Source organism: Chaetodon trifascialis, chromosome 20 (assembly GCF_039877785.1).
Source record: "Chaetodon trifascialis isolate fChaTrf1 chromosome 20, fChaTrf1.hap1, whole genome shotgun sequence".
Taxonomy (NCBI): Eukaryota; Metazoa; Chordata; class Actinopteri; order Chaetodontiformes; family Chaetodontidae; genus Chaetodon; species Chaetodon trifascialis.
The window spans coordinates 22,185,579-22,203,517 of record NC_092075.1 but is presented as its reverse complement, the minus strand read 5'-3'; the positions used below and the strand labels follow the sequence as shown (position 1 = coordinate 22,203,517).

Sequence of the window (17,939 nt, the reverse complement as noted above, 5' to 3'; positions counted from 1 at the left end):
CATCGCAATCATATGTGATGTGGAGAAAATGTTCCACAGGATCCATGTTAGCAAAAGGGACAGAGATTTCCTCCACTTCCTGTGGTGGGACAATGGTGACAAATTCAGAACCTAGAGAGTACCATATGAAGGTCCACCTCTTTGGAGCGTCGTCATCACCAGGCTGTGCCAACTATGGTTTGAAGCATCTTGTCAACCAGAATGAGAATGAGTATCCATCAACAGCTAGCTTCATCAGGAAGCACTTCTACGTAGATGATGGGCTCATAAGTGTAGAATCTGCAGATGTGGCAGTTAAGCTGGTGAAAGAAGCCCAAATGGTGTGTGCTAAAGGAAAACTACATCTTCATAAACTTGTCTCCAACAACCGAGAGGTTCTGGAGTCAGTCTGTGCCACTGAGCATGCTGCCGAGGTGAAGAGCATGAATCTCACCCACGATGATCTTCCGATGCAGAGAGCGCCAGGAGTAAGGTGGAATGCGGAAAATGACACCTTCGGTTTCAAACTCTTGCTTAATGAGAAACCAGCTACATGACATGGAATCCTCTCAATGGTGGCATCTGTGTATGATCTGCTAGGATTCTTAGCCCCATTCATCTTAGCAGGAAAGCAAATCCTTCAAGAGATGTGTCAAAAGGGTGTTGCCTGGGATGAACCGCTGCCACATGAGGTGGAGCCAGGATGGGAGAGCTGGGTGAAGGACATAAAAAATCTTGATGAGATTCAGATCCCAAGATGCTTCATTCCAAAGAACTTTGGAAGGGTCTTGAGAGTAGAACTGCATCACTTTTCAGACGTGAGCAGTCAGGGCTATGGTCAGTGCTCATATATCAGACTGGTAGGTGAAGATAAGGTGCACTGTTCCTTGATCATGGGCAAGTCAAGAATTGCGCCCACAAAAATAGTCACTATACCAAGGTTAGAGTTGACTGCAGCAGCGGTTTCGGCAGCCGTGAGCAATGTGCTAAAGGAGGAACTTGAGCTTAGAATTGATAGAGAGTTTTTCTGGACGGACTCACGAGTTGTCCTAGGTTATATCAATAATGAAGCCAAACTGTTTCATGTCTTTGTTGCAAACCACATCCAGAGGATTCGAGAAACCACTGATCCAGGACAGTGGTTCTATGTTGACACTAAAGAAAACCCAGCTGATCATGCCTCAAGGGGCCTCAAGGTGGCAGAATTAATCAGCTCAAGCTGGCTTACTGGCCCAAAGTTCCTATGGGAAGCAGAAGTTGTTGTAACCCAACGAACTGGAGAGCTGTTGGTGCGAGATCCTGAGGTAAAAGCAACTCAAGTGCTGAGAACTGAGGCTACAAGGCATGTCAGTTTTCAAGAGCAACTGTCCCGGTTCTCAAAACAGACTATTGCTGTCAAGGTGATCGCTCGAATCAAGTGGCTAGCAAAGAGGGTAAAGCAAACAGAACCTCTAAGTTTTGAGGAAAGAAGAAGAGCTTCACTTGCTCTTGTCAGGCTTGCTTAGCAATATGCATTTAAAGAAGAGTTACACATACTTGGCCAGAAATCTGGAAAATTGCCTCCTAACCATAAACTCTACCAGCTTGAACCACACCTCGAAGATGACATAATGAGGGTGGGTGGAAGACTGAAAAGAGCATCTGCACCTCTTGATTTCAGACAACCAATAATCCTTCCACAAGACAGTGTCATTACACGCCTCATTCTTGCACACCACCATGAGAAGACACAACATCAAGGCAGAGGAAAAACCCTAAACAAACTTAGGGCCAATGGTTACTGGATTATCGTGGCAGTAAGGCAGTAACCCAGTACATAAGACAGTGTGTTCCCTGCAGAAGAGCTCGCAGGCCATCAGAGGAACAGCAAATGGCAGATCTACCCAGTGACCGAGTTGACCACTCACCTCCGTTCACCTACTGTGGTATGGATTGTTTTGGCCCATTTTATACAAAACAAGGTCGCAAGGTGCACAAATGGTATGGTCTCCTTTTCACATGCCTATGCTCCAGAGCAATTCATGTGGAGATGTTGGAAGACATGACAACGGATTCACTCATGAACGCTTTACGTTGTTTTATAGCAATCCATGGAGCTGTAAGGCATATAAGATCAGATCAGGGAACCAACGTTGTCGGAGCAAGAAATTAAATGGACAGAGCTCTGAATGAAATGGACAAAGACAGAATCGTATTTCTGGCAGACAGGCAGTGTGACTTCCACATGAATGCCCCAAGCGCAAGTCATAGTCAGAGAGAGAGAGAGAGAGAGAAACAGAGAGACAGAGAGACAGACATGAAGTCACAGTAACAGTTACAGTGGATGTAATAACAGTAGTAGCAGTTGCAGTGGATATCAGGCAGGGTCATGGCAGGAGACGCAGCTGTAATCCACAATCCAGATTCAGCCACTGTGGAACCTGCGAGACGACAAAGCACAGAGACTCCGGGGAAGGAGCTAAGTTAGTAACATGCCGTGGTAGGACATGAAAGCGTGCAGATGGAGAGGGAGAGAAGGACAGAGGAGCTCAGTGTATCTTTGGAGGTCCCCCGACAGTCTAATCCTATAGCGGCATAACTAGGGGCTGGTCCAGGACCAGCCTGAGCCAGCCCTAACTATAAGCTTTATCAAAAAGGAAAGCTTTAAGCCTAGGGCTGGGTGATATGGCGGAAAACTCTATTGCGATATAAGTGTTTTATATTGGTCGATATCGATAATTATTTATATTTTTTATGACCTATTTAAAATAAGGACCAGGAAAAAAAACATTCAATTTAAACATTTTTATTTTAAATTGAACCTTCCTCTGATTATAATCCCCTCAGCTATCAAGGCAGAAAGGAAAGGAAATGTCAATACAACCATGGAAAACACTCAAATAATAAATGAAAAAAAAAGTGTAAAAATGTAAACAGAGAGAAACCTGGGAACTTTTTTCCTGCAGATTTAGTGCAGGAAATTCACAAGCTGATTCACCTTCAGCTGAATAAAATGTTTTCAGATATGTGCAGTGTTTTGTAAACATAGCAGAAACTGAGGTAGACTTGACATCTGTAACATACAAACAAACAAACAAACATGATAGACAGTACAGTAAGATTGACTGAACTATAAAACCAGCCTAGACATATGAACAACTTTAGTCACTCTTCTTAGTCTAAACATACATGAACTATTCAATTATATTTTTATTGCAAGTGTGTTTAAAAAAAAAAAAAAACACTTGTAAGAGATGTTTATAACCTGGCTTCTCCACATTGCTCAGCGGCAGCATGTCTTTAGTTATATGATATGCCGCTGCCTCCGTTATGTCTTCATGCCTTTTAGATGATTTGTCATCAGGCACTGAAGCAGATACCTCTGCATGGTGGTCAGCTGCTTGTGTGGTGGTGCTGCGGTTGGTGGACTTTGGCGAATACGGCTGTGCTCCAAAGAGTGCGCGCGGCTAAGGTGGTTAAATAAGTTTGTGGTATTACCGGTCTTGGTGGGGACGACAGTCTTGCATAAGTTACAGACCACATTGGTCTGACTACAGTCCGACTTATAAAATCCAAAAAACTCCATACTGGCGAGCTGACTTTCCCTGTTCTATCGACGATTTCTTTGCTCGCTGCAGCGCTCACTTTCTATTTCTCATCTCACTCCTCACGGAGCAACAAACACGTGACAACGACATGGCGCAAACCGAACTTCGCAACTTCAGGTTTCTTCCGACAAAGAAAAAAAATTACCGAATGTTTTATCGAACGCATTTTTTATGGATATTGATGACGTGTCTATCACGAGACATATCGCTATCGTTTTATCGGCCCAGCCCTATTTAAGCCTACTCTTAAATGTAGAGACAGTGTCTGCCTCCCGGACAAAGACTGGAAGATGGATCCAAAGGAGAGGAGCTTGATAGCTAAATGCTCTGACTCTTGCTCTGCTTTTTGAGACTTTAGGAACCATAAGTAGGCCTGCATTCTGGGAACGCAGTGTTCGAGTGGGGCAATAAGGTACTATGAGCTCTTTAAGATAAGAAGGTGCCTGGCTATTTATGGCTTCATAAGTAAGGAGGAGAATTTTAAATTCTATTCTAAACTTTACAGGGAGCCAGTGCAGAGTGGCTAGTATTGGAGAAAAATGATCTCTCTTCCTTCCTTTGTCAGAACACGTGCTGCAGCGATTTTTGTAATATTACGTAGGTGAAAAAAGGCAGTCCTTGAAATTTGTTTTACATGGGAGTGAAAGGACATGTCTTGGTCAAAGATAACTCCCAGATTCTTTACAGTGGTGCTGGAGGCCAGCGCAATGCCATCCATAGCTGCTATGTCATCAGAAAGTGACTTTCTAAGATGTTTAGGGCCTACTACTATAACTTCAGTTTTGTCTGAGTTTAGCATCAGAAAATTGCAGGTCATCCAGGTCTTTATGTCCTGAAGACATGCTTGTAGTCTAGTTAAGTGGTTTCTTCCGGCTTCATTGATAAATATAGCTGGGTATCATCTGCATAGCAATGAAAATTTATTGAGTGCTTCCTGATAATCTTACCTAAAGGAAGCATATATAAGGTGAATAGAATTGGTCCAAGCACAGAACCCTGCGGAACTCCATAGCTGACTTTAGCGAGCACAGAGGAGTCGTCAATAACGTGTACAAACTGAGAGCGATCTGACAAGTAGGATTTAAACCAGCTTAGCGCAGTTCCCTTAATGCCAATGAAGTGTTCCAGTCTCTGCAATAGGATACCATGGTCAATGGTGTCAAATGCAGCACCAAGATCCAATAAGACTAGTACAGAGACAAATCCTTTATCAGATGCAATTAGAAGGTCATTTGTAACTTTAACCAGTGCTGTCTCTGTACTATGATGCACTCTAAATCCTGACTGGAAATCCTCAAATAAACTATTATTGTTTAGAAAGTCGCACAGCTGATTGGCAACTGCTTTCTCAAGAGTTTTTGAGAGAAAGGGAAGGTTGGATATCGGTCTATAGTTGGCTAAAACCCCTGGATCAAGAGTAGGCTTTTTAAGTAGCGGTTTTATCACAGCTACTTTAAAGGACTGTGGTACGTAGCCTGTTGATAAAGACAGATTGATCATGTCTAATACTGAAGAGTCAATTAAAAGTAATACTTCTTTAAACAGCTTAGTCAGGATAGGATCTAAAATACAGGTTGATGATTTTGATGATGAAATTATTGAAATTACTGGTGAAGGTCAACAGGAGCAAAACAGTCTCAAACTACCACAGACTGAGTAACAGTTTCTACGGTTTCTGTGTTTGAAGACAAAACAGTACCTGTTGACAGCAGGAGCTGATGAATTCTGTCTCTAATAGTTAGAATTTTATCATTAAAGAAGCTCATGAAGTCATTGCTGTTCAGAGCTAAAGGAATACATGGTTCAACGGAATTATGGCTCTCTGTCAGCCTGGCTGCAGTGCTGAAGAGAAACCTGGGATTGTTCTTATTTCCCTTCCAATCTTTTGCAAGGAACAGTCTAAAGTTTACCTATTGGTAAATACAATTATACAAGTTCGTTTCAACAGGAAAGTTATACACTTTTATCAATCATATTGTCTTGTTTTTAAAGTTTTCTGAGGGCTTTAGCGAGTTACTTAGAAATTACCTTTGATTTAAGTCATGGAGAGCATAACATGTTATGTACGGTTACTATGTGTTTGGTTATTCAATAATCAAAGGCAATTTGGTGGGAGTGTAGCTGTGTGTATCTTATAACTGAACTGAACATGAACATGTGAGACAATCTGAGCACCTGGGCAATAACCTGTGCAATATTTTCGGTACATTTTCTTAGGATGATGTTGTTTCTCTTTCTCTTTCTATTATGCCCCTTTGTATATACTGTGTTAATTGCACGCACTTGTTGTCTTTTTGAATATTCTATTCACTTATTGATGTTGCTGTGAAATTTGGAATTTCCCCTCGAGAGACGAATAAAGGAATATTGAATTGACGCTGTTTAAGCGTCCTTAGGTTGCCATGACAACACAGCAAGTTTGTGATATTACGATCACTAAGTAAATTTACTTTCTGAAAGCAGTGTTGACCTTTACCCTCCAATGCTCAGAGTAGACTGAGTTCAAAACACGTTCTTCAAGTGATCACACTTTATGTTTCAATTCTAACATCTTAATGTATTAAATCAGACACATCACTACCATTGTAACTGAGTTTCAAAGAAAATCTAATATTTTGAACTGTTTTAATGGGGTTTTAAAGTTGAATCATACCCAAAATGTAGAAAAGAAGTGAAACATTTGAAAGTTTTAATTGAGTTTCTATCTTAAAGTATGAATGAGAAGGTAAGACTGAAAATGCATGAAAAATTGTGAAAATGTGTGAATTTTGAACATTTCATCAATTATTTTAATAAGGGACATTTCCCAGAAAATGCTGAACGGTATGAGTGAGAGAAGTAATGTCCTAAATACGATGAATATTTTGATGTTTGAATGGCTTTTGTGTTCAAAAATGTGGAAGGAGTTAATCATTTAACAATAAACAAATAAATAAAATAAAAACATGATGGAATTCTACTCCTGAATTCTATATTTTTTGAACATCATTATTAATTATTTCAGATTTTCCCTTGTCTAATCGGTGTTCATTCATGATGATTGCCCTGAGTTTTGATCATCGATCAGTCGGTATCAGCAGTGGCTGCCCTTCGCCACAGGGGGCGACCCAACACTCCATGCTCTAATTTGATCCAGCGAAGAAGAAGCGGGGGCAATAACAACAACACAGACCAACTTACGCTGAGAAAAGAAATGACACGAAATGTCCATTTTTTAGCTCGTGAATCCTGATTTAACACACACAGGCAGAACGTTTCCACGAACAGATTACAAAACAATTCTGGACAGATCTGAATTCAGACGCCATGCTGTGTATTTAACAGAAATGTGTCACGCAGACTACAGAGGCTAATAATCTGTAACGTTACGGTTAGCTTGCTTGCACTCTGTGTGGTTGTTCTTTTTCGGTTTTCTGTTTCATGTCACTGGTCTCCGGTAAGTCGCGCAGACATGGAGAGCTTGTACAAGCGGAAAATGTTCGCGTCCATGCGGAAAACCAAGGTGGACGCATCGAAGAAGCGCCAGATCGGCCTACCCGCTTCCATCCTGGACGACAGTGACGAAGGCTCGTTCTCTTCCTCCTCCTCCGTATCCCAATCCGACTTCCAGAGCTCCCCGGAGGAGGACAGCGAGCAGGAGGAGCGGGACCGGAGCGGTTCTGGGGCGACTTCCAGCGACGACAGCCGCTCAGTGTCACGCAGAAAGCGCTCGTTCCTGGGGGGCGACGACAGCTCCTCATCCTCCAGTGCCAGGGAGGAAGAAGACGATGAGGAGGAGGACAGGAGCCAGCCGAAGAGGATGGTGCAACCCAGAAAGCGGAGCAGGCTTCAGCGACAAGATGAGTCGGACTCGGACCATGCGGAGGAGAAGCAGAGAGAGGAGGCGGAGAAGGCGAAGAGGAGGCAGAGACACAACAAGCTGCTGGCACTGTCTCGGAGGATGAAAGCCCGGGTACCGAGCCGTAGGAGGTTCCGCCTGAAGCAGGTACACCTTTGACCCCTGTCACACACAGACCCTGAACTTTGTCATAAGTTAAGTGTTCATCAACGTTTAGTTAGTTGAACTGCCCGAATTAAAGGTTGAGGTGTATGTTCTCTGTCAAAATTTCCTCTAATTACCTCAGCTGTCAGTTTAAACTGAGTCAATTATTTTTGTTTGATTTTCTAAAAGAAAATAAATTATCATTGCAGTTCAGCAGTCAACTATCGAAGTCTACTCAGAATCTTTAATGTGTTCATATTTTCAGGGTGCGAGTGATGTGGAGGAGTCTAAAGAAGTTGAAGATGCGGCTGGTGGTGAGGAAGATGGAGTCAGAGGAGAAAATGGCAGCAAGAGAGAGGCTTCAGATGGAAATGGAGACAGAGTGGAGGAGAAAGACAAGGACGAAGCAACAGAGGAGCAGGAAGAGAAGGTGGTGGGGAAGAAGTAGATCCACACCATGATGGAGGACAGAGAAGGAGTTTGAAGATGGAGAACTAAAAACTTATACCATCTGAAAATGACTCATAACTGTTTGTACAGTTCCTCCTTTTTTGGTCATTTTTTCTTGATGTTCGTGCTTCTGTCATGGGTAAGTAGGCTATGTAGTTAAATGGTTTCTTTTTTGTCTGTTTTAATTGTGTTTATTGCCGATGTACAATCGGGAGTCTGCACAGGGTGTTTTATTTTGAAAATGTATCGAATTCTTCATGTGTTCCTGTCTTCCTGCCTGGCTGGATCTGCTCTGTGCAGCTTAATGTGGCGTCTGTCAAAAATAGACAAGGCGCATATCCTCTTTAGAGCAAAGCAGACAGCTGCTTCTGGGACACTTCTGAAAGGCCGTGCAGTGCTTCTGGAGCTGGAACACGATGCAGCCACGCCTCGATGGAATCTTTGTGTCGGAAGGTGGACAAGTGGCTCGTGGATACGTCACTCCTGGTTTAGTGTCATATGATATTCTTTGTGATCTACCACTGCTGATAGATCTCATGTCACTCATGTTCCACTGACAGGTGCACAGGCAAGAATTGTGTAAAACTGCCAGCTTATAATGTTACAGTGGAAGATAACCAGTCCTTGAAGGAAGCTGTCAGTGATGGAAGCTTCTACTTTTGTGGTTGCTAATGCCATGTTCACTTCATATGGGATGGATGGTAAAGAAAAATTCCATGTTAACACCTTACAAGTGTTCACATCATCAGACAACTCAAGATGGTTTTGTGATTACAGTGTTGGTGAAGTGAGGGTTAAAAAAACTGTGCATTAATAATATTACACTATATCAATATTTTTTTTCTAATCACCCTAAATGATGTTTCCCACAAGAAAATGTAGTTTTTGTTTGATTTTGAGGCTTTTCAGCGACAGATGTGATACACCAAAGCCCTCCAAAAAATTGCTAGTCATAATTATGAAGAAGAAAGAAATCCTCCTTTAGTGATAAAACGTCAGAGGTAACAGACTCTAGGAGAGAAGTCAACTACGAGTCCCAGAGAGCATTACTTTAAGAAACATCCTTTCAGATTGCTTCAAGTTGTTGTTTTGTTCCTGAATACAATGAAACTCTGATTTCACAAGTGTGGATGGACAATAGCTGCTGAGGCTTCTGGGTACTGCAGTCAACATTCAGCATTCCCAACTGACAGCACTCTTTTTGTTGGACTTTTCACATAACACTATATGGAATACTGTTCCTGCAAAGTAAATTCTACCTTGTAGTTTTTTTTTTATTTTATTGTAAATGTGTTCACTTTTGAGTTTCTCTCCAGAATTAACTGACGGGACTGAGCCCAAAGTATGTGTTTGCCTTGAGTTGTGATAAACAGACAGCAAGCGTGGATGTTCATTCTTTAGCAACAGTAAATGACCTTTAGCACTTAACTTCACATTCACAAGAACTGTTTATCAGTGTCACTGAATTGAAAGATTTCCAGGAAAGTGTCGTCACAGGGAACAGGAAAGATGGAAACAACTATCAAAATAAGACTCGGACTCTAAAGAAACATATTTTTGCTGAAGTTTGTAAATGTTGTCTGAGATTCTGGACATTTCTTTTGAATTCAGAAAACAGTGTTCACTTTTTGCACTCGCTGAAAGCATTTAATTTTATTTGGTTAGTCATTTTTGTAAATGGTAACCTATAACAGTGTTTCTTGTAGTGTGTATAGAATTCATTTGGACAGCCCACCCAAAAACTTTCTTTGAGCTACGTATTTCGTTCTCTCTGCTGTCTGTCGCAGTGCTGCATGCACGTTACCTTGCAAAACAGCTGTATTCACAAGATCATTCAAATCCAGGCTTCTTGCAAGGCTTCAAGTTATGCACTTGTGTTTGAACCACAGTGGTCCAGGCCAATCAGCTTCCTATGACGTTTTAAGTACTAGCAGCTATAGGCAGACGTGGTTTAGGTGTGTTGACAGCGAAAGAAGCTACTGTTCATTTGAAAACAACAGTGGTGGCTGTTAAAGAGGTTAATGTAAATGCTGCTATGGGATCAGTCATATCAGAACTGGGGAGTATATCTTCATTGAAAGAAGAGCAAACAACATCACCAAAGGCTTTCCTCTATGGAGAAGATGTTTTCTCTCCTCTCCTGATTGGCATCAACAGACCTACTATGTCACATAGTTTGTTGATCTCGTTGGCTGAAGCTAGCCCATGGTACATGGTGATAAACAGATGGTTAGTCTAATCACCTGCTAAGTATTTTTTGAAAGTGCCTGCCCTTGTCCAGTGTCCATTGATGACTTCCCAGATCAGTCAGTCTAACAAACCATCTGGACCATCAGGCTAGCGTTCATGTGCTAACGTATACATTGGAAAAAAATTACCCTATATCAGAAGTTTGCTTCTTTTAAACATTCACTTCAGCTCATGTTTCCTCTTTCCTTCTTCTGTTCCAGTTTTCAGTGGGAATTTCCAGCTGAAATTAAGCTGCGTTTCATTAGTAGATACTGACCCTTGGTATTCTGTAACAGGCAACAGAAGCCACTTGGAAAGCCAAGGCAAAGTGGGCATGGGGGGAGTGGGGGATTTAAATGTTAGGTACCATCCCTTGTCATCAGTTGTCATGATGGATTGCCGGCCTGTTATGTGTGCAGTTCTTTATTGTGCCTTGCAGGTACTACACAATAACTGCTTATGCCTTTCAATGAGAAGCCCCACCTCCTGACCGTAACAACATAAACAATCACTTGTGTGGCCTACTAACATTACTATGATGTGAAATTGTGTGCAAAAAAACATAATTTAGTCATTGGGTCGTTCTAAATGCAAATAATGGGTAATTGTGACATGCAACTGAAGTAAATGTATAAAATTTGACTTTGGACATGACAGATTATCTGGATATTGCCACTTATACTTATTGATTGTTTTCTCCGACATTTTATTTCTGTTGGTTCCAATCACAAACATCTGTTTTAAATACTGCAAATCAGCACCTTGTTGATGTTATAGTGGAACTGACGAGAAAATGCAATTCACTGTGGTTCATCTGCAGTACTGAGTCACCATGGTTCTCTCCCTCCAAGGGTTGATCTCACAAAGTTCAGTTGAGTTTAACAGAGAAAAGGAATGACACTTGTCATGGTGGCAGGGATTCCCCCCAGGGCCAGTGTGGAGGGGGAGTCAACAGTGACTTAAACGACTAATGAAATGTGCTGTGTATTTACTTGTTTTCTAGTGTATATCTTTGTTGCAGTATAAAGCTCTTTAGACCAACCGACCCTATTGAAGACACCTCCTTTATTTTTGTTGTTCAACAGATTTTGTGTTGAAAATCCACTTTGGTAGTTTATAACTACATTTTGCATGAATCAGCCTGCCCCAGCTGTGTAATGTTTCTAATTTATTTTTACATGTTAAAACTGTTTGATAAACTGAGTGCTGTTTATCTGAGAGCCTCAGGACAGTTGCATTAAAACACATTGTTTCAGGCCCCTCAGTTTGGCTCTACATGCAGGATACCCATGATGCTTTGACAGCCTTCATACAGTCACAGCCAAAAATATTTGCATCTTGGCATTTTATATAAAATAGTACAACATTTTTTCTTTCAAAAAATAGTTTAAATTAAAACTATTTTGGTACTTCCATGTATATTTCTTCAAGTTTGGTCATTCATACTTACACATACATACTGCTGTCATCTACAGTGTCAGTTAGCTCAAAGAGCAACACACCACTGTATTGTCTCATAAACAATGTATAAATGTCTACAATTATTATCAGCACAGGTGCAACTGATACCAGTGTTGCTTTATACAGTATACTGAATATACACACATCATATCTAACCTTTATTTGCACACTTGCCTGTGGCACCAGTGGAAACAAACCACTACAACGTTTCATCATTTAGAGGCAAGTCTCATTCATTTTAAGACGTGAAAATAAGATAGAAATAATAAAAAGAAAATAATGTCACATTTTTACAAGATTACAAGATACTCATCAAAGGTGAGGGCATAGGTTGGAAGGGGAGATGATAAATAATTGATATTCTTGATATATCAAGATCTTTTCCAATTAAATCCTATTTTAGCAATACATTCAACCTCCTTGGCCATCACAATAACAAATTTTCAGCATGAGATTATTCATATGTTGAAATGTATTGATAACGTTTTAAAAATGTTACACATCTATGGGTTGACAAACCCAGTTGTAAATCCTGAAAATGGTTTTCTTGATAATTATGCAGCTATAAAATAAGATGTTTCAATATTTTTTATTTATTTATTTATTTATTTATTTATTTTAGATTTGTGGGCAAAAACTGAGTGTCATTGAAAGGATATATTTCAGATATGGGTTTCTTTGCATTATAGGAAATAATTAGTGTTAAGGTCATTTTGCAGTATTTAAAAAAAAAATCCATTAAATTTCAGATTCTTGTTGAAAGAACTTCTCAGTTTATTAAATCAAAGCAACATGACAACCTTAACAACATGAAATCTTTGTTTTCCCTCGCTGGACACTGTAACATAATCCGGGAAGGTATGGGAAGAGAGCTCTCCCAATCAGATCTAACAACGTAAGTCACGTTATTCGGTGTTCGCCATCATTGTTGGTGGCAGTGAAGCCTGTGTGGAGGTGAGGACAAGAACCAGCGGAGCTGCGTGGAGTATCAGTCCCGCTCTCAGTGTGCGTCGTCGGTGCAGAAGCCATGGTTCAGACGTGCTCTGCGTATGGCTGTAAGAACCGCTACCACAAAGACAAAGACATTTCATTCCACAAGTAAGCTCATTTAAACTGTGTGCAAGCTAGCATTAGCTTACCAGAAATAATGGATAGGCACTGCGCTGAACTGGTAAAGAGTACCGAGAGAGTTTACCAGCTTGCGTTTACTAATCTGCTCGTTAAAGCATCATTGCTCATCATCAACAGTACAACAGTGTTAGAAATTGATACATTTGTCAATAAGCTTTACTGATAAAATCAGGTCACAGACAACTAATCGAGCACAGTTTTACTCTGGTGAATTGAAAGTCTTGTATCAAGTTTGCCTGCCAGTCGTACGGCCCCCTCTTCCAAAGTAACAAATTAACCTACATCATGTTCACAGTCGCGTTACCCGAACATTCCAGTTTATTTCAGTTATGTGATTAAAACTTAAATTAATTAGTGTTTTCAAGAGTTGCCTATGCCGAATTCATAATGACATAATACATGTTCATAAAGTCAAGTAGGAGGTTATTAACTCCATGTTTGCTTTATCCAGGAATACGGGAAGAATTAAATTCCATTTATTCTGATTGGAGTTCGGTAACAGTTTTTAATGTATCGACGCTGTTAGCCGGAAGTCTCCTCTGGTGGAGCCGGGTAAACATGTGGAGACCCGTCTGGTTTGGCCATGTGAGACGAGTTGAATTAACCCTACTTACAACACAAGTTACAGTGCAATCTATATTCATCTGATGTTCCTTTTTTTACACTGTTTAGTTGACAGGTTTAATTCCTGTTAATCCCATCAGGTTTAGCAAGGCACTGACATCCAGGTGAGAGTTAATAGATGAATCCACTGTTAAAGTAAAGTTTTATTGAAAGGAGTTCTGTGTATAGGACTAGATGTTCTCTGAAGTGTTACCAATAAAGGCTTTCTGACAGGACCAGGTTGTAGTTCACAATTTTGACATAAGTTTTACTTCCAAAATCACCTAAATAAATTGTTGATAATCAGACAAGGAATTGATCAATGTCCCACTGATGATGGTGAAATAAATGCTACAGAAAGAACCCATTTCCAGGTGATCAAAGTTCATTTAGATTTTATTTCTCATTTTGTTTGTTTGTTGATTGATTGGTTTCCCTAGGTTTCCTCTGGCACGTCCAGATGTTTGTGGTAAATGGGTGGCGGCAATGAGGAGGAACAACTTCAAGCCAACAAAGTACAGCAACATCTGCTCACAGCACTTCACCAAAGACTGCTTCAAGAGAGAGTGCAACAACCGTGTGCTGAAGGAGAACGCTGTGCCATCACTCTTCACCTTCAACCTCAACATCAAGGTGAAGCAGCTCAGAGCATTTCAGTCCATTACAGATTCCTCTTGATTTAGACCGAGGAAAAGATTATACTGAACACTGCTGACTTTTAGTTCAGGAGCCGGTTGCATGCTCTTTATAAGTTCAAACTTCAACTTGTTATTATGTTTACAAAGGGGAGATTTTCACATCACTACATTAAAACACATTGCACCACATAAACTGGTTCTTATGTAGAAATATTTACACCTATTAACAGCTAGGTGTAACTATTGCTAACTTAGTGACAAAACTAATTCTTGCTCGCATGTTCAAATGTGGCTGCATGGTGGCGCAGCAGGTAGTGCGCGTGCCTCACAGCAAGAAGGTTGCCGGTCCGATCCCTGGGTCAGGCGGGGCCTTTCTGTGTGAAGTTTTCATGTTCTTCCCGTGCATGCGTGGGTTCTCTCCGGGTACTCCGGCTTCCTCCCACAGACCAAAAACATGCTCATTAGGTTGATTGGTGACTCTAAATTGTCCGTAGGTGTGAGTGTGAGTGTGAGTGTGAATGTTTGTTTGTCCTTACATGTGGCCCTGCAATCGGCTGGCAACCGGTCCAGGGTGTACCCCGCCTCTCGCCCATTGTAGCTGGGATAGGCTCCAGCCCCCCGCAACCCCAAAAGGGATAGGCGGTATAGATAGGCGGTATAGATAATGGATGGATGGATGTTCAAATGTCTCCTTTCTTAGTCCCACCTCCGAAGCTCTGATTGGTTGATTGTTTCTCCAACTGAGGGAAACAGCTTTGAATTCAGCATGAATAAACTCTAAAGATTTTGTGATAATTCTACCAAACCTGCAAAGTTTCTCCCAGCTGATGTTTGGAAACTGCGATGACATGAGATGAAATGTGTTGAGTTTTAGAACATCAACAGAGATAGATCACAGTCGATTGGAGGAGAATTATAACAAAACAAATGTAAGATTAATCAAAGCATTAGAAAGCTTCAGTCCTCATCAGGCTCCAGTCCTGTTGTCTTTATTTCAAAATAACTGTTATCAAATGCTCTAACTATCAACTGTAACTAAAATGAACAAACCACGCTTCACCTCTGGATGAGTGTTAACTAGATAACTGTATGTTTAGCTTCACACTGTCTTGGCCTAATTCAGAAAGTAGCATCAGGACTCTTGTGTTTTCTGTCTGACAGACAGAGTCCCTGGAGGATCCCTTCCCCTCAGAGATTGACTTCCCTCTCACTCTGCCTCTTACCTCTGACCTGGCAGTGGCGGAGGAACAGGAGGAGCCTGGGAGGAGCCCACCAGACACCCTGGGTGATACAGTGGCAGTCTCCTGTGACCACAACTACACTGCAGAGGACTCTGCTCGGCAGAGGAAGCGCATTGAGCAGCTGGAGGAGCAGTTAGGGAGCCTGAGGAAGAAGCTGAAGACCACACAGCAGAAGTGTCGGCGGCAGGAGAGACAGCTAAAGAGGCTGAAGGCGGCATGTGAGACACCCAGGACCGGCCGTGAGCCACCCGCAGCATTTGGAGAGGGGTTTGTGATTTTACCGAAACACATCTACCACACGCTCAAAGGCATTGAGTAATGAGGAGCGGAGAAAGGAAAGACCAGTGTGGTCAAAGTGAGCGGCAGATTAAAATCTGCTGCAGGTTCAGTCTCACATCTGTCAGCAGAGCAAAGTCCTGAGCTGAGAGCTGAAGGACTCATTTGTTCAGGAATGCAGATGCTGGATACTGAAAACTGCAGTCTGATTGGGTGGACACAACACCTCCTTACATATCAGGGTTTTTTTTCTTTTTTCTGTGTGGGCTGCAGTGAAATGATTTGTCAACTGTCACTTTAAATGAAATGTTCAACATTTTAGGTTTGGTTTTAAAGGGAGTTCTGCGCTGAAACAGTTTCTTGGCAAACAACAGGCTGGTGCTGTGACTTCCTGAGGTCTGATTGTAACCAGCAGAGATGCTGCACAGAACGCTGGGTGGATGGATAAACTGTTGTTCTTCAAGAAATAGTCCCAATGCTGAACACCCCAAAAATCACAAACTAAAGTTTTCTATTTATGTTTGTGTAAGAATATAACAAACAAGCTGCAGCCTGCTCATGAGTGAGCTTCAGTCTTTGTTTTTGAACATTTTTTTCCTAAAAGGAAAAAGCTCACAAATGTATAAACAAGGGTTTCAAATATCTTTTGTGTAACAAATGGTTAATTTGTAATTCTCCATTTATTTCTGTATTTTTCTTCACATAAACATAATGCAAAGAACGCATGTGTGCATGTATGTACTTGCATCCATTTTTTCGAGAACCAATTTGAGTTTTAGACCTTGGCCTTGAGGACATTGTTGGTAGGTGAGGACATTTTGGCTGCCCTCACTTTCGGACAGACCCTCAGAGGACTGTTTGAGGATTCAGACTTGGTTTTAAGGGTTGTGTCAGAATTAGTTTTCGGTTAGTGAAAGTGTTGGGGTTAACCATTTAGTTGTGATGGGTCGGGTAAGGGGCTGGGGAAAGCATTATGTCAATGAGGGTCCTCACAAATACAGAAACACAAATGTGTGGGTGTGCATGCACACATACATTGTCTCATCTTTATCCATGATGTTTCCATCTCTGATGTTGAATTTGAAACACTTCCACACATTACTTCAAACATAGCTGAGTTCTGCATCGGCAAGGGTGGCATAGTGCTCTGTGACGACTATTACCCCAGCTGGAAAAGCAACAAGCCGGGTGGGTGTCTACAAATTGGTATTTTCCACTTTCCATCCAAGTGGCACGGTTAACCTGGCAACCCAACATCTGGACTTTGAAATCTCTGTCAAATGCCTTTAAATTAGTGACATGAATATACCTGAAAATGAATCATAAATGAGTAGTTCCTTATTGATGACAATGGCAGACAATGACAAGTTACTAGAGAACAGACTGGGAAATGCTATAGTAATGATTCATTAGGTACACTGATATCTGTTAATCAGAATAACAGCTACTTGCCTCATGAGTTTTTCCTGATTAATTCTAATAACTCAAAACTCAGTCACTATACTTATTCATTCTAGTACATTCCCAAGTAACATGACACATCATACCGGGTATCCCTCATGGCTTATGATTATCTGACCATTCCTTCCTTTCTTGTGCTGCACTAGTTAAGCATCAAACCTACAAAACAAGTAGCTTGTGCGTTTGTTCATAATAACAAACCAGAGACAGCAGAATTGTTGAAACAGCTCCAAATCACATCCAAATCATATTCTGTAGTGTTAGAGATGAGAGAAGCCTTTTTCCAAAATGTTGAACTGTTCCTTGACTGAGGGGTTGGAATTGATTATGCAGAGATAACTGTACCTGTGATGTTATTTGAAAGTGTGTGTGTGGTTTGGTAGAGTGAAGGTTAATTTAACTTAAGTGTGTGTTAAAGGAAAATTGCAGTTAATTCCAGCTTGGGTCTTATTTCTTCGTCCATCATGTCTGTCAGTAATCATAACATTGTGTTCACTCAGTTAATTGCTGAGATCTGGGGACACGATGACATTTTGTATGCTTATTTGTATATTTGGCACATCAACCAAGGGAATGTTCAGATTTGGATTTTGAGTTTGAATTTGAATTTTCAAAGGAAATTATTAACAGACACTCATCTTCTTTTTCTTTTTTTAAAATTTCCTTTCACATTCCAAATTGTTGCTCCACTGTGACATGGCCAATGAGAGAGAAAGCACCAACATCACAACTTATTCGCATTAGTGTTACCATTTAAAATCAGCTGATCACACTTTGAGCACTGATGCTGCTTTTAGACACATGCAGGGATTTTTAAGTGAAGGCCAGCTAAAACCACAGTGGTGGAAGCTTTGAGAGCAGAGACAGCAGATACTTTCACAAGTAAAGGTAAAGAATACAG

General features: G+C 41.1%; 2 protein-coding genes across 2 annotated transcripts; both read left to right on the top strand.

Moving 5' to 3' along the window:
* The first annotated feature begins 6,700 nt into the window (after positions 1-6,700).
* Positions 6,701-11,272, top strand: ccdc82 (coiled-coil domain containing 82). Its single transcript, XM_070989271.1, has 2 exons — positions 6,701-7,551; positions 7,814-11,272. The coding sequence occupies exons 1-2, from the start codon at positions 7,018-7,020 to the stop codon at positions 7,994-7,996; spliced, it is 717 nt and encodes a 238-aa protein (XP_070845372.1). The 5' UTR covers positions 6,701-7,017; the 3' UTR covers positions 7,997-11,272.
* A 1,323-nt stretch (positions 11,273-12,595) lies between these two features.
* Positions 12,596-17,471, top strand: thap1 (THAP domain containing, apoptosis associated protein 1). Its single transcript, XM_070988237.1, has 3 exons — positions 12,596-12,786; positions 13,863-14,055; positions 15,222-17,471. Exons 1-3 carry the CDS (start codon positions 12,716-12,718, stop codon positions 15,618-15,620), a joined length of 663 nt encoding a protein of 220 aa, XP_070844338.1. The 5' UTR covers positions 12,596-12,715; the 3' UTR covers positions 15,621-17,471.
* Positions 17,472-17,939: the final 468 nt, after the last annotated feature.

Bases quoted from the DNA above. Each gene is read 5' to 3' on its own strand.
- ccdc82 (XM_070989271.1), top strand. From the start codon at position 7,018: ATGGAGAGCTTGTACAAGCGGAAAATGTTCGCGTCCATGCGGAAAACC. The intron at 7,552-7,813 runs GTACACCTTTGA...TCATATTTTCAG, and splicing joins GGAGGTTCCGCCTGAAGCAG to GGTGCGAGTGATGTGGAGGA.
- thap1 (XM_070988237.1), top strand. From the start codon at position 12,716: ATGGTTCAGACGTGCTCTGCGTATGGCTGTAAGAACCGCTACCACAAA. The intron at 12,787-13,862 runs GTAAGCTCATTT...TGGTTTCCCTAG, and splicing joins AAAGACATTTCATTCCACAA to GTTTCCTCTGGCACGTCCAG. The intron at 14,056-15,221 runs GTGAAGCAGCTC...TCTGTCTGACAG, and splicing joins CCTTCAACCTCAACATCAAG to ACAGAGTCCCTGGAGGATCC.